This window comes from Aphidius gifuensis, linkage group LG5, assembly GCF_014905175.1.
Source record: "Aphidius gifuensis isolate YNYX2018 linkage group LG5, ASM1490517v1, whole genome shotgun sequence".
Lineage (NCBI taxonomy): Eukaryota > Metazoa > Arthropoda > Insecta > Hymenoptera > Braconidae > Aphidius > Aphidius gifuensis.
The window spans coordinates 11,075,710-11,093,412 of NC_057792.1; the positions used below are offsets into that span (position 1 = coordinate 11,075,710).

General features: G+C 31.0%; 1 protein-coding gene across 1 annotated transcript; it reads left to right on the plus strand.

Annotated features, from left to right (window-relative positions):
- The first annotated feature begins 8,105 nt into the window (after positions 1-8,105).
- Positions 8,106-10,657, plus strand: LOC122857590. Its single transcript, XM_044159839.1, has 3 exons — positions 8,106-9,348; positions 9,441-10,197; positions 10,566-10,657. Exons 1-2 carry the CDS (start codon positions 8,533-8,535, stop codon positions 9,942-9,944), a joined length of 1,320 nt encoding a protein of 439 aa, XP_044015774.1. The 5' UTR covers positions 8,106-8,532; the 3' UTR covers positions 9,945-10,197; positions 10,566-10,657.
- Positions 10,658-17,703: the final 7,046 nt, after the last annotated feature.

Here is a 17,703-nt window from a genome sequence, read left to right on the forward strand (position 1 = left end):
TAAATTTATTACTACTGACAAAAGTCTGAGAAAAGGATGAAGATTATCACTATTATGCTATAATTAAAGGAATGATATTCTTAAATTTAAATTATGAGCAATTCAAAATGATGTGTGACGTGATATACGAAAATTCCTACAGATGGCATTACTAACGCGGTATGAAAGTATGAAACCTCCACGGTATTATATCGGTATTATACCGAGGCTTACGACCGGTATGATACCGCGGTATTATACAAACCCAACACTGGGTGTCCCTGGTAGAAATATTTCTCCGCCGTTACTCCGGCTTTTTCCGGCTTTCTCCGGCATTACTCCGGCTTTCTCCGGCATTACTCCGTTTTTGGCCCATTTCCGGAGAAACTACTCCGGCATGAGGTTGGTGGCGGAGAAACTACTCCGGCATGAAATTGATGGCGGAGAAATTATTCCGGCATGAGGTTGATGGCGGAGAAATTACTCCGGCATGAGATTGGTGGTGGGAAAATTACTCCGGCATGGGATCGATGGTGGGGAAATTACTCCGGCATGAGATTGATGGCGGATAAATTTTTCCGGCATGGGATTGATGGCGGAGAAAATATTACAATTGTTATTAATAAATACTATTTTTGAGCAGACAAACTAGAAGTATTTTTCATCGGTTGAACATTTTTATAATATGACAATCTATTCTTTTGTGTTCTTTTGGTTCATGGAGAACCACATCCAACCCCGCACATACACATGCTTTATAAAAAAAAAAAATTGTCAAGTTCGCTCACACATTTATAATCTAATCCTCGCCGAGTCGCCGGACGGCTGCCAGAAATACCACCTCTACTGCTCACCATCGCTACTCATATACATGTGTGCGCCACTGTAGCATAGCAGGCATAGCAGTGGAAGCAACGTCGATTGTTTTTATTCATTATCTTGTTAAAAGAAAAAAGTTGTAGTGTTGTGCCCTAGTATATAAGGCAATGGAAAATCATATCAATAAACAAATAAAATAATAAAAAAAGCCATATTGTGCCCCGGGCTAATATTAAAACACTCAGAATAAATGAATTCTGCTTGGATAAATTTGTGGTTCAGCAAAATGGCAGCAGCCGACTCACCAACGGACGACAGTCTTTATCCAATTGCAGTTCTGATCGATGACTTATAAAATAAAAATTTACAAGTAAGTACAATAATTATTATTTTTCAAATATTACCAAAGTTTTTTATGTTTGAAAAAAAAAAAATAACTCGATCTTAGTCAGCAAGTGTTTGTAACAATGAGGTTATAACTGGAGCGGTTTTTTTTTATATTAATTTCATCATATCAGTTGACTTAAAATTTGTTTAAAATGTAAATATGATGAACATTTTATTTTATTACAATTAATGAATATATTTTTATTTTATAGCTGCGATTAAATTCAATCAAAAAACTTTCAACGATTGCCTTGGCACTTTGTGCTGAACATACTCGTTGTGAGTTGATACATTTTGTTCCATTGGTACAACGTTTGGCATCTGGTGATTGGTTTACGTCAAGAACATCGACATGTGGTTTAATAAGTGTATCTTATCCACGTGTAAGTACAGCAACAATAGCTGAATTAAGAAATCATTTTTGTAATTTATGTCAAGATGATACACTAATGGGGCGACGTTCAGCATCATCAAAATTGGGAGAATTTGCGAAAGTTGTTGAAATTGAGTATTTAAAATCTGATTCAATTCTAATGTTTGTTATACTTGCACGAGATGAACAAGATTCTGTTCGTTTATTAGCTGTTGATGCATGTGTTAGTATATTGTAACATTATTACAACGAGAAGATGTTGAACAACGTGTTATGCCAAAACTACGTCAATGCGTGCTGCTGATTTATCATGGCGTGTACATTATATGATTGATGATAAATTTATAGATCTTGGAAAAGCAGTTAATTATAAACGTACCACATTCCGAAAATATAATTTTAGTTTTTCTGAGTCATTAAATGTGATGGTTAGTTTAAATAAATATATTTGATAAAATTGATGAACATATAACATTTCTACATTGTTTTTTAGTAATCTCATGCCGAATTAATTACTCCGGCATTAATGTTATGCCGGAGTAATTATTCTGGCATAAGATGAATGCTGAAGAAAATGCTTCGGCATAAAACTAGTGGCGGACTAATTTTTCCGACATTACTTTCATGCCGGAGTATTTACTCCGCCATCAATCTCATGGCGGAGTAATTTTTCCGCCGTCAATCTCATGCCGGAATAATTTTGTCGGCATGAAGTTAATGTCGGAAAAATGAATCCACCACTAGTTTTATGCCGGAGTTTTTTCTCCTTCACTGATCTAATGCCAGAATAATTTCTCCGGCACGAATCCTATGCCGGGATAATTCCTCCGCCATCAATCCCATGCCGGAATAATTTTGCTGGCATTAATCCCATGCCGGAACAATTTCTACGGCATGAATATCATGCCGGAATAATTTCTCCGCCATCAATTCCATGCCGGAGTAATTTTTCCGCCATCAACTTCATTCCGGAATAATTTCTCCGCCATCAATTCCATGCCGGAGTAATTTTTCCGCCATCAACTTCATTCCGGAATAATTTCTACGGCATGAATCTCATGCCGGAATAATTTCTCCGCCATAAATTTCATGCCGGAGTAATTTTTCCGCCATCATCTTCATGCCGGAATAATTTTTCCGCCATCATCTTCATGCCGGAATAATTTCTTCGCCATCAACCTCATGCCGGAATAATTTCTCCGCCATCAATTTCATGCCGGAGTAATTTTTCCGCCATCAACTTTATGCCGGAATAATTTCTCCGGCACGAATCTCATGCCGGAGTAATTTCTCCGCCATCAATTCCATGCCGGAGTAATTTTTCCGCCATCAACCTCATGCCGGAGTAATTTCTCCGGAAATGGGCCAAAAACGGAGAAATGCCGGAGTAATGCCGGAGTAATATTTCCACCAGGGGTCCTTTTTTCGGTTTTCAAAAGTGAACACAGCCAAAAGTGCGGAAGCCAGGGGTGCATTCCTTTAATAAAAATTTTTTTTTCGCTCTGCAATTTCGCCCTGTAATACTGACCAAAATTTTATAGGAAAATGCTATTTCTTGTAGTGGCAGTACTGGCACATGACATTTTTTTTTTAAGCTTCCAATTATTGGAAGAATTACCTAAATGACTGTTCAATTGTTATATCAAACTGAAATAAATAGAAAATAGACTTGTTGTACTTGCTTGTTATTGTCACATAGGTCGTACTAGACATTAGTAAAGTCTAGGATATTGCATGGAGAATTTTATCACTTTTGTCGTTGTTTCTGTTTCTAGCTACTTGTCGGTATTACAGGGCGAAATTGCAGAGCGAAAAAAAAATTTTTATTAAAGGAATGCACCCCAGCACCCGTATTCACGGGGCAAAATTGTTCTCATTAGGGCTTTTTTTTTCCGCTGATGGCGCTTGACAAAATTTTTTTTATATAGATTTCATATAGAAAGGCTTCACAAACGCCACCATCGGAAAAAAAACGCCCTAATGAGAACATCCTCTGAATACGGGTGAAGCTTTTCTATGTGAAATCTATATAAAAAAAATTTTGTCAAGCGCCATCAGCGGAAAAAAAAGCCCTAATGAGAACAATTTTGCCCCGTGAATACGGGTGCAGGTAGGGACATTGAGTGCTTACGTGCGATCAGAGAGAAGACTGAGAGGTCCCACGCCGATAGTTTTATAATTCACTAGTTTTTGCGCCATCTTCCGTTCTTTGTTCAATAGGTACTACGTAGCCAAATGTATATGGCATGGTAGAAGTACTACAGGTATGGCAGTAGTCCATGCTTTTTTCGTCGCGTTCTGCGCAGCCTTATTTTTTCAACCAATCAACAACGCGCCATCGAGCTGTTTTGCTTTTCTTTCTAACACGCAATCTCTATTATAAGAGCCTCTCTCTCTAACATACTGTTTTGACAAATTATTTTATATTGTTGTAAATACATATATGTGGAGCATGTTTATAAAAATCAAAAAAAAAATCAAAAATAAAAAAAACTTTCATTAGTTTTAACAAATAAATTATAATTTATTTTATTAATAATATTTTTCATTATTGTTGTTATAAAATCAATTAATACATGTGTTGTATTTATTATACTTGGATTTATTTATTTAATATAAATAATTAATTTTTATTTTTGATGTATGTGAATCATTATAAAATATACCAAATCTAGTTGAATAAATATGATAACTTTTGAAAAATTTTAAAAAAACTTGAAAATTTTCTTAACAAATTTGTATCGCGCGCGCATAAAGTCTTCCATTTTTGTGGCGAGAAGGCGACGTTTTGATTGGTCGATTCACAGCGGCCAAACCAGGCTGCGCACTGCCATACCTGTAGTATTTCTACCATGTGTATATGGTAATGCAGAGTCTTTAATTTCTATGAAAAATCCAGCAATATTTATCCTGATGTAGAAGAAGATGATGACGTTGGAGTACTTGAAGATGTTGATACACTGTATGGTGAAACAAAAAAATCTAAAGAAAGTGTTGAAAATGTCGAAGAGTCACAAGAGAATATATATGAAGAACTTGACGAGTATGCTCAACAAGCTATCACATATTTTTGTGGCTTTATAGCTCATCGAGGACTTCAAAAATATAATTGTGGGAAATTTCGAAATGATTGGTTTAAAACCCCCTTAGATCAATCAACAAACTCTGAAGGTTACCTTCGTTATCGTGAGTACACGGCTGACCATGATCTAGAGGATCCAGATGTATTACATCTTTTTCGACCTCAAGATAATCTTGTAAAAATTTTTTCATTATTTTTGAAAATATTTGATGAAATATGGAAAAAATTTTGGCATTATTGTCCATTATTAAAAACAATAATAATAGAATCTATAAAATCAATTAAAAATATTAAAAAAACATCAGAGGAATTCTATTTATGTAGTCAAAGAATGGTTTGACAAAAGTAAACCATGCTATCAACATCGAATATATCCCTAGCGGATGGCTCGACTCTCCAATGTAGCACTCAGTCGACAGCGATTTGACAGCCATTCGACAGCATATATAAAACGTAATTCACGAGCACCGGATACTAAAAATGAGTTGGAAAAATATGAAATAAATATAAAATTATAATGAGAATAACTTAAACTGACTGAAACCTTGACTAGTACATGTATTTAATATTAAATAAGAGAATAAACTATACACGGTAGAAAGGTTAGATTGACAAGATTCGCATTTCTACTGGAGTCAGAAAGCTGTCGAGCCTCAGACCATTCATCGGTAATTGACTCAGTCATTATTACCGAGATATTTTGTCACTAAATCAACAGGCTTTCGACACCGAATTGAGAGCTGTCTAATTTATTCATTTTTCATTGTTTTAAGTTGTTTAAACAGTATAATAGACTTTATTAATGATAAATGTGTATTTTTTTTTATAAAAAAATAATAGAAAATAAAAAAAAACTTGTAAAAATTTATAAAAAAAAAATTTTTTTTTTGGTTTATAATTTTTAAATTAATTGTTAATAACAATTGCATGTAAAAAACATAATAAAACAGTATAATTAAGCATTTAAAGTATAAACAATCGCCAAAATAATTTTTTTTCAATTTTATATCACTATATGCCAGTTGACTCTGTCTCGACACCGTTTCGATCGCGTTTCGACAGCACATGTTGCTTAAAAAAGAATTTCTTTGGCAACTGTAATTCCTTAGCTCCAAAATAATTTTAAATATTAAATAAATTAAGATGTCCAAGGAAAAGCAGTAGCTAAGAAAAAGATGTAGCTGAGAAATTAAGGCAATTCTACGATATCCGTGGCGACAAAATGTGACAGCTGAAATTAGAACGTTTTTTCGAGAAAAAAATAATGGCCGCAACAGAATTTCGATATCTTGAATACTTTTCGAGATATTAAGGGCCCAAGATATCGAATTTTTTTTTTTTGTTATTTTTTTTATAAATAAATGGTATATAAAAAAATTAACTTTAAGCTCGATTTCAATAGTATTTTTTATGAGGAATAATATGGATTAAACAGAAATATCGTATCTTTAATATTTTTCGAGATATTAAGCTTTGAAGGTGAAAAATATCGAAATTTTTTACTAATTTTTTATGATTTTGCTATTTTTCACTATAAATAAATTTTTTAAAAAATAAATTTATTAATGATTTTAGTAGTATTTTTTACGTGCAAAACAATGGTGATGATAGGAATTCAATATCTCTAATAGTTTTTGAAATATGATTTATTAAAAAATTCAAAATATCGATATATTTATAAAATAACGAAATGCCACCAGAAAAAACTAGATTTCATAGTTATACTTGGACTTGGATAAAGAAAAATGATAAGTCGCTACATTTTTTACGTAGCTGAAAATTTTATTTAGCTACATCTTTTACTTAGCTAAATATTTCACTTAGCTAGATATTTTACGTAGTCTCAATTTTAGCCAAACACACAATACCTACATAATGTCACCAGCTTAATTTTTTACTCAGTTAAATATTTTACTTAGCTACATCTTTTACTTAGCTAGATATTTTACTTAGCTACATATTTTACTTAGCTAGATATTTTACGTAGCCTCAATTTTAGCCCAACACACAATACCTACATAATTTCACCAGCTTAATTTTTTACTTAGCTAAATATTTTACTTAGCTACATATTTAACTTAGCTACATCTTTTACTTAGCTACATTTTTTCTTTAGCTAAATATTTTACGTAGTCTCAATTTTAGCCAAACACACAATACCTACATAATGTCACCAGCTTTATTTTTCACTTAGCTGAATATTTTACTTAGCTACATATTTAACTTAGCTACATCTTTTCCTTAGCTACATTTTTTCCTTAGCTACATCTTTTCATTCAAGTCCAAATATAACTATGAAATCTAGTTTTTTCTGGTGACATTTCGTTATTTTATAAATATATCGATATTTTGAATTTTCAATAATTTATATTTCAAAAACTATTAGAGATATTGAATTTCTATCATCACCATTGTTTTCCTCGTAAAAAATACTACTAAAATCATTAATAAGTTTATTTTTTTTTAAATTTATTTATAGTGAAAAATAGCAAAATAATAAAAAATTAGTAAAAAATTTCGATATTTTTCACCTTTAAATCTCAATATCTCGAAAAATATCAAAGATACGATATTGCTGTTTAATCCATATTATTCCTCATAAAAAATACTATTAATATCGAGCTTAAAGTTAATTTTTTTATATACCATTTATTTATAAAAAAAATAACAAAAAAAAAAAATTCGATATCTTGGGCTCTCGATATCTCGAAAAAAATTCGAGATATCGAAATTCTGTTGCGGCCATTATTTTTTTCTCGAAAAGACGTTCTAATTTCTGTCATAAAATCTTGTCGCCACGGATATCGTAGTCTTGCCGAAATTAATGTTGCCAAAAAATTATGTTTTAAGGAATTAATGTTGCTTTAATTTTAAATAACTAGTTTTTTAAATAAATAAAAATCCCAAGGAAAAATAGTAGCTAAGGGAAAGATGGAGCTAAGGAATTACAGTTGCCAAAGAAATTGTTTTTTAAGCAACATTAATTCCTTAGCTACATCTTTTCCTTAGCTACTGCTTGTTTTTGGAATTTTTATTTATTTAATGTTTAATTATTACATGTATTTATCGAATGAAAAAAAATTGTAGCACGAAGGTTCCACTTTTATTCGTAGAAGGCGCTGGGAATGCAATGTAAGATACCTCGATGTATGAAACCGATGATGTAAAATACAGTATCGTACATGGTACCAAGGTATCTTACCTACCCAACACTGGCTTGTCGTGAGTTCGAGCCCATAGAAGATGAGTATATTCAAGTATATTCATAAAAAAATATATGAATGAATGATTAAATGAATATACTTATAATCGTTTTTTTCTACCCTGCACCCGTATTCAGAGGATGTTCTCATTAGGGCTTTTTTTTCCGATGGCGGCGCTTGTGAACTTTTTATATAGATTTTACATAGAAAAGCTTCACAAGCGCCACCATCGGAAAAAAAAGCCCTAATGAGAACATCCTCTGAATACGGGTGCTGGCAGAACTGGCGTGATCGCTTTTGTCGCCAAAGCCAGAGCAAAAGCCAGAGATAATAAAAACGGAATATTAACGATATCAAACGTAAATTTGGGCTTTATATGGATATATTATTTAAATTAAATTATTATTGAACTTATTTTTAGCAATAATATTGATGTAAAGAGATAAATATAAGTATAACAAGTAATGTAAAAACTGACAAATTTTGACGTTTTGAGGTTGACTTAAATCGGCTAAACACAAAAATCCCTAGCGTGAAGCAATAGCAAATCCAGATTCCAGACCTTTTCCAGAGTAAAGCCAGACTTGTGAAAAAGACATTTATTTATAACAATAGCACTAACTATTAATAAACAATATTAAATTAATAAATTTTGATGACTTTTAAAGACTTTTTTATTGTTAAAATTAATGTTTCGCCGCGATGAAAAAGCTGAAACAATTTCAACACTTATTGAAAATGTTCTTGATCAACATTCACTACTTAATAAACTCGTTGCATTCTCTGGTGATAATACCAACACAAATTTTGGTGGTCGTAAACGAGGAGGACAAAATAATATTTTTTGTTTATTAAAAAACAAAATAAATACGAATCTTGTGGGAGTAGGATGTCCTGCTCATGTTCTCCATAATGCCATTGAACATGCTCTTGGTCAATTCGGTTTATATGATATTGATTCCATAGTTTTGAAAATTCATAATTATTTTAAAATATATACAGTGAGAATAAGTGAATTACAAGAATTCTGTGAATTTGTTGATATTACGTTTAGAGATTTGTTGTATCACAGTAAAACCAGATGGTTAAGCTTAATGCCATGTGTACATAGGATGTTACAAATGTTTCCAGCTTTAAAATCTTATTTTTTATCTCAAGATGAACCACCAAAAATTTTAGCAAAGTTTTTTGAAGATGATATTTCTGAATGTTATTTGTTTTTTGTACATTCAATCATGTCTGTTTTTCACAATAAAACAGCACAAATAGAAAAAGAAAAAAACAGTATTCTTGAAGTAAAAGATATAATAAATGAGGTCATAAATTTAATGGCAGCTCGATCTCAAGAAGGTTTTGTGCCTGTTGGTTGTAAAAAAATATTGAAACAGTTGAGAGAAAATGGTCAAGAAAAAATGTGTGATAATTTTGAAAAGAAAATGATTGAAACGTATCGAGCAGCTGAAAATTACTTGAAGCAATGGACTGACCAATTTAATGAATTTGAAGTACGATATAATATTATTATTTGTTATAAATTATATTGATTGTTTAATTTAAATATATCAGAAATTTTATGTGTATCATTTTTATGTTCTAGGTATTCGAATGGATTAACTTGAAAAAAGATACTGAACTTGTATATAATCAAGTTAGTGATACTATGCTTTACCTTGAAAATAAAAACATTAGTATTGTAGAAGACAAACTTTTTGATCAATTTTTAAATTTAAAAAATTTTTGGAAATCTAAAGAAAATAATGATGAATTTTTTAAGCAAAGTTGTGAAAAAAAAATTGTTGATTTTCTCGTTTCAAATACTTGTGAAGAAAGCTGCTCTGAAATTATAAAAATCACAGAATATTTTTTTGCTATACCAGGACATAATGCCAACTGTGAAAGAGTATTTTCCATGATAAATGCACAGTGGACGAGTGAAAGAAACAAATTTCTTGTGAAAAATATAAAACACTTAATAACTGTACTATATAATTTTAAAAATTATTCATGTATGGATTTCTGTAAATATTTAAAAGAAGCAGATAATGAAAATATACTAAAAAAGATAAGTTCTGCTCAGAAATACGAGACTGAAAAAATTTAAAATAATTATTCAATAATTTATAAACAAATGTATTGAATACATATTAATATAATAATGTATGTAACTAATGAACATTAATAAAAAATTCTTATTTTCGTGTTAAAACTTTTTTGGGGGGGAAAGGGGGGGGGGTGCTTGACAAAATGTCCTGATTTGGTGTTCGGCGCATATGGTAACCCTAGTTTCGCGTGAAAAAAAAAAAAAAAAACACATCAGTCTCTAGCAATACAAAAGCCAGAGAAAAGCCAGACTTGTAAAAAAGACAATTATTTATAACAATAGCACTATGTATTAATAAACAATATTAAATTGATAAATTTCAATGACTTTTAGAGACTTTTTTATTAATATAATTAATTTTTTGCGTGAAAAAAAAAAAAAAACACATCAAGTCTTGCTTTACTCTGGCTTTGCTCTGGCTTTTGTCTGGTTTTACTCTGGCTTTACTCTGGCTTTTCTCTGGCTTTTGTATTGTCAGAGATTAATGTGTTTTTTTTTTTTTTTCATGCGAAAAATTAATTATATTAATAAAAAAGTCTCTCAAAGTCATTAAAATTTATTAATTTAATTTGTTCATTAATAGTTAGTGCTATTGTTATAAATAAATGTCTTTTTTACAAGTCTGGCTTTACTCTGGAAAAGGTCTGAAATCTGGATTTGCTATTGCTTCACGCTAGGGATTTTTGTGTTTAGCCGATTCAAGTCAACCTCAAAACGTCAAAATCTGTAAGTTTTTACATTACTTGTTATACTTATATTTATCTCTTTACATCAATATTATTGCTAAAAATAAGTTCAATAATAATTTAATTTAAATAATATATCCATATAAAGCCCAAATTTACGTTTGATATTGTTAATATTCTGTTTTTATTATCTCTGGCTTAACTCTGGTTTTGCTCTGGCTTTGGCGACAAAAGCGATATCGTTTTCTTCTGGCTTAGCTCTCACCATTTCCGCCAGGGTATCCATGAATTAATATCAAAATCGATATGAAAATGTTCTTTCAAAAAATTAATATTTTTATTTTTAATAGATCATAAAAGAGTTATGCTAAATATAATTTAATAAAAAGACTTATAATTGTTTTTTTTATCCATGGATTAATATCAAAATCGATATGAAAATTTTCTTTCAAGAAATTAATATTTTTATTTTTAAAAATTCATAAAATAGTTATGCTAAATAAAATTTAATAAAAGGGGTGCATTCCTTTAATAAAAATTTTTTTTTCGTTTTGCAATTTCGCCCTGTAACACCGACTAAAAACTAGAAACAGAAACAACGACAAAAGTGATAAATTTCTCTATGCAATATTCCAGGCTTTACAGGATAGCTATTCTCGACATAATTATCCCCTGTACCGGGGATAACATGAAAACGCTCGAAAGCGATATAGTCGTTTGATGGAAACCATTGAAAAAGATACAAATAAAGCCATAAATTAAGGTGAATTTCCACAAAATAGTTATCCCTGTCGCCGGGGATAACTGAAGGGATAATTATGTCGAGAATAGCTATCCAGTTTACGATAATGTGTGGTATGAGCTATGTGACAATCACAAACAATCACAACAAGTCAATTTTCTATTTATTTCAGTTTGATATAAACATTGAACAGTTATCCATCTAATAATTGGAAGCCAAAAAAAATAATGTCATGTGCCAGTACTGCCACTACACGAAACAGCTTTTTCCTATAAAATTTTGGCTGGTGTTACAGGGCGAAATTGCAAAACGAAAAAAAATTTTTTATTAAAGGAATGCACCCAATAGGTGCTTTCTTTTGTGTATTTATTGTTTTTCCTATTTATTTTCGCGCATGCGCAGTTGAATGCGTTGTCAGCGAAAAGTCGATTTGCAACAGCGTAGCACATGAGGGGCTTGCTCAGCTATATGTCAATTCTTATTTTTCAAGAATTATTCGTTCTACACCACTGCTCTTTCTTCATGTTTCCACAATATGCGCATGTGTATGATCATGCGCATTGAAGTGAAAAAAATGAGCACCCAAAAGAAAGCGCCTATTGCTATCTCTAGCGACACTCTGTACATTGGCTAGGCATAGGAGTTCACCTTCCAGTTATATTATATTTCAGTGATTATTTCTGTGTTTAAATATATGATGCATATAATATCTTTATTAACATGTTTCCTTATTTTTAAAATATTCTTTTCAAACATTAATGAATAAACGTAATTAATAAAAATAAATTCGGTCAGAGTATTGTTTATTTATACACAGCTGATCTCACGTATGAGGGAACCTGTATATGTGTTGAGCTATTCCGAGTTCTGCCGAATCCCCACTCTTGTCATTGCCTAAATCTTCCAAGGACTGCGACAGAGAGATTGTCTTTCCTTAGCTAATATTTTTCCCATAGCTTTCTATTAATTTGAATTAAGAAAAAGCTATAGGAAAAAATTTTAGCTAAGGAAAGGAAGTTGCCATATAATGGGTGCATTCCTTTAATAAAAAATTTTTTTCCGTTTTGCGATTTCGCCCTGTAATACTGGCCAAAATTTTATAGGAAAAAGCTGTTTCTTGTAGTGGCAGTACTGGCACATGACATTATTTTTTTTGGCTTCCAATTATTAGATGGATAACTGTTCAATGTTTATATCAAACTGAAATAGATAGAAAATTGACTTGTTGTGATTGTTTGTTATTGTCACATAGGTCGTACCACACATTATCGTAAACTGTAAAGCCTGGAATATTGCATAGAGAATTTTATCACTTTTGTCGTTGTTTCTGTTTCTAGTTTTTAGTCGGTATTACAGGGCAAAATTGCAAAACGAAAAAAAATTTTTTATTAAAGGAATGCACCCTTAATTTTTACAGAAATAATTTTGCCTCACTATTGTTTTCATAGCTCTTTTATTTATCTAAATAAAATTAATTAATTACGTTCGTCTTTTGTATTTAAATTAATTTTTTATTCCAACCACACCCGATAACGTAGGAATTAAACAGATTTATCACATGAATACAAAATGGCGTTCCATCACTAGACTTTTCCTGGGGAATCGACTCATCTAGGGTGACAAACTACAGCTCATAAAAATACATGTAGTGCTATCCCCCTGGATTGTCTGCACCGTTTGAGGAACCAGCAAAATCAAGCCCCATGCGCAATATAGTAGAATAAATAATGTATAATAATAAATAGTAGATAATCGTATTAATCGTATTAAACAAGAAGACTAGAAATACAGAAGGACTTACTCCCTATCTCGCCTGCACCCGTATTCAGAGGATGTTCTCATTAGGGCTTTTTTTTCCGATGGCGGCGCTTGTGAACTTTTTATATAGATTTTACATAGAAAAGCTTCACAAGCGCCACCATCGGAAAAAAAACGCCCTAATGAGAACATCCTCTGAATACGGGTGCTGCACCCGTATTCACAGGGCAAATTTTATACAATTTAGGGCTTCTTTTTGCCACTGATGGCGCTTATAAAATTTTTTTTATATAGATTTTACATATAAAAGCTCCACAAGCGCCACCGGTGGATGAAACAAGCCCTAAATTGTAATGCCCTGTGAATACGGGTGCTGTATATGAAAACCGTATCGCTATATGGTCGCCGCATAATTGAGGGGCGCTAGTAGTACCCGGGTAACGTGCGCGACGGCTTGCGGCCCGGAGCGCTAGTTTCGGTTACACCGTTCAGGGTGAACATCCGAAAAATAAAGTCTCTTTAAGCTCATTTAGTCCGTAAGAGGGATATTGAATGTCGGTAAATATCCAGTTGGCACTATGTCCGACTTGAATACTTTACGTAAATCGACTTTTCCTAGTTACATATTAAACTATTTTGCTTTTATCCGATATAATGTTATGCCACAAGATAAATGATAAATAAGATATATTTATTATGTTTAAGAGTTATAATTTTCGATGATATATTTTTTTTTATTTTCTCATATTTTGTAATAATAAATTTATGACACTATGTATTTCTATTAATTAGCATATTTTAATTTTTTAATTTTTTAAATTCATGTTATTACGATATTTATCATAATATATGAGTCACCTTTTAACGAAAAATAATGTTCAATAATTATACCGAATACGATAAAAATCACTAGTAATTTTTTACGAGTTTGTGTCTATGAGTTTGTGTCTATTCATCGTCTGAAAAAAAATCCGTGTTATATTTATATGTAGAAATATAGATTACAGACAACAAATAATCGTCGGTAAAATCTATCGTAAAAAAATTGGTTCATCTATATACATAGAGTACTCTTATTATCAAATTCCGCTAGTACGAATGAGCCAAAAACGATTTTAATCAAATGTATATATAGCTAATTCTACTTTTCTATATTAAAATTATTGTCCGTTTAATTGATATAGCCGAATAATAATCTATGTATATTATTTTACAACCTCTTTCTGTTTTCAGATTCAATCAGCTAAGCCGATCAATAGCTTTCTGAAGTTGTATTTTTATTGTCTAATCATATATTCATTTGTTCTATATTTTTCGCAATGTATTTTCTCCGTTCGAATATATTAACCATTATAGACTTTCTGAAATTTTATAAAACCCTAGTGATGATTCCATCATAATTATGTAACACTAGATTTTTACAATGCTCAGATTTGCATTTGTTATTAAAACGAAATACTAGAAATCCTGATTCATCCGCAAAATTAATCGATAAATAGGGCCCTGTTTTACTAACTCTTTTGGCACAAGATGGCGACACCATTCAAATTTATTTAAAATTTATAGACATAACCTCAAAATATGGTGTCAAAATACATACATCAATGTTGTTATTGTTGTTGTTGTTTTTTTTTTTTTATAGTTACATCATTTATAACATCAAAAATTTTTTATTTACAATTTAAGGCTATGTATAATAATAATAACAACAACAACAACAATAATAATAATAATAATAATCGTAGAAAAACTGTACGCCTAAAATTTCTGCCTTATCGACGGTATTTTTTGGGTGATAAATTATACGGCGGATGAATCAGGATTTTCACATTTTGGATTTTGTAGAGAACCGTTTAATTAAAAACCATTATTTACATAGTTGTATTAACGTTGCATGCACACAAGCGGTCAATAATCTGATTATATTATTTTCACTTTTGACTATTGTTTATTCTTAAGATTAAAAACTTTAACGACTCAGGGTGACAGATGATTTTCACTGTCGTAGGACTATGAAATTGGTGTAACAATACAATAGGCCTAAGGTACAATTATACGATGCTTAAAAAGTTCCATAGCATTTTTATAGAATTGTTTATTCGGATTAAGTTTTTTTGATTGTGCACAAAAATAACAGCTTCCTATTTTCGAAAATTGGTGTAGAAATAGAATATTAATTTTATTGAAACAATATTTGCGGACACATAACTATTTGGTTGTTAATAGTGCAAATTCAGAATTCTATTTTATTATCGTTTATAAAGTGGCATTGAATTCTTTATCAATATTTATTAAAATGATAAAAAGTTGTAGAATAAAATTCGCTTTTATCACCAACTCGTATTAAGAGAATCAAAAGTTTAGTGTGATAATATCATATATTTTCCAAATATATAAACAAAAAAAAATTATACTTTTATCTAATAATATTTTTAGTAAATATTATCAACTTACATGAAACATAATTTTCTTTTAGTAGAATTCAGTAAACGGCAAAAAAATGTTTATCATTTTCAATATAATGCAAACAACAATATTCGAAATCTCTAAATTCGTCCTAATCTAATTTATAAATGATAATTATAAACGTTAATTAATAATTTCTATTTTTAAGAGTTCGGCCCAACTTAAGAAAAGTTCATTTACGAAGCTTACACTTCGGAATTTGGAAAGATCCGCTAGTCGGCTAAAACATTACGGCGGCAACTTGTTCTAGCTCACAATAGATGGAATCGCAATACAATGTCAGAAAGACTTTTTCATTTACGGTGTTTTCTGATTCCCGAGGATTGAGACATGGCGCTGCAGGCCGCAAGCCGACTTGTATCGCTTTTTTTTACGATGCGCACAATACATGCGCTTCCTTGCATACGCTCCGTGCATACGCTCGGTGTGAATAGTGAACGAACACACCTTAATTGTATCAATCAAGAAGACTAGAAATACAGGAGGACGAACTTGCCTCAAAAAACCGTATCGCTATACGGTCGCCGCATAATTGAGGGGCGCTAGGTCGATGATGCGGTACTTTTTTGCATATCGTATAATACAAACATACTCTGACAAACACTAATAGAGCATTATACACATGATGTTTGTTAGAGTATGTTTGTATTGTGCGCATTGTAAAAAAAAAGCGATACAAGTCGCGCACGTTACCGTGGTACTACTAGCGCCCCTCAATTTTGCGGCGACCATATAGCGATACGGTTTTTATATACAGGCGAGATAGGGAGTAAGTCCTCATGTATTTCTAGTCTTCTTGGTATCAATATATGCTCGGTGACACAAAATAAATTTAAAGCATGATGATTAAACAGGAAATAAATGTAGAAACATATATAGTTTTGTGATGAATATATAATTTTATAAATAAATTTTTCGAATAAAATCTACATGAATAAATATATTGTATATTTTGATGAAAATTTTATAAAATGGATTAAATATAATATAATTAATAGAACAGGAAAATTAATTATTATTTGTAAAGTTTTTTTTTTTTTTAAATGTCGATCTATGCTGCTCCGGCTGTTTTAGTTTTTTCAGCCCTACGATTTTTGGTACTTTTGAATGCACATTGCATGAATTTGTTGAACTCTTCATCTGTTGGCTGACGTTGTCTAAAAATACGTGGAACAGCTTCTGAAAAACCAAAGAAGGGTGCTCAAATATTATTTTATTTATTATTAATACATATGTGATATTTTTTTTTAAAAACAAAAACACCCAAGGGAAAGCAGTAGCTAAAGAATTAATTTGGCCAGGAAAATTATGTTTTAAGCAACATTAATTTCTTAGCTACATCTTCTCCTTCACATGGAGTTTTATTATTTATTAATTTTATTATTTATTAAATTCCATGTGTTTTATTTACAGATAAATCGATTACTAAGGAGAAGATGTAGCTAAAAAAATTAATGTTGCTTAAAACATAATTTTTCTGGCCACAATAATTCCTTAGCTACTGCTTTTCCTTGGAAATTTTTGTTATAAAAAAAAAATATTACATGTATTTTATTTATTAAATGAATAAAAAAATACCAAGGACGAGCAGTAGCTAAGGAAAAGATGTAGCTAAGGACTTGAGGTGCTAAAGAATTATGTTTTAAGAAAATAATGTTGCTGAAAATATAATTCTTTGGCAACCTTAATTCCTTAGCTACATCTTTTCCTTAGCTACTGCTTTTCCTTAGACATTTGTATTTTTGGAAAATAAATTTACATGTATTTTATTTATAAAATAAATAAAAAATGTCCAAAGGAAAGCAGTAGCTAAGGAATTAATGTGACTAAGGAATTATTTCCTTGAAACATAATTCTTTGGCAGCCTCAATTCCTTAGCCACATTAATTCCTTAGCTACATCTTTTCCTTAGCTACTGCTTTTCCTTGGACATTTTTTATTTATTTTATAAATAAAATACATGTAAATTTATTTTTTAAAAATACAAATTTCCAAGGAAAAGCAGTAGCTAAGGAAAAGATGTAGCTAAGGAATTGAGGCTGCCAAAGAATTATGTTTCAAGGAAATAATTCCTTAGTCACATTAATTCCTTAGCTACTGCTTTTCC

What these genes read in the sequence shown, in the direction of transcription:
- LOC122857590 (XM_044159839.1), top strand. Translation starts at nt 8,533, where the DNA reads ATGTTTCGCCGCGATGAAAAAGCTGAAACAATTTCAACACTTATTGAA. An exon ending in ACCAATTTAATGAATTTGAA is followed by an intron (nt 9,349 to 9,440) that starts GTACGATATAAT and finishes TTTATGTTCTAG; the next exon opens with GTATTCGAATGGATTAACTT.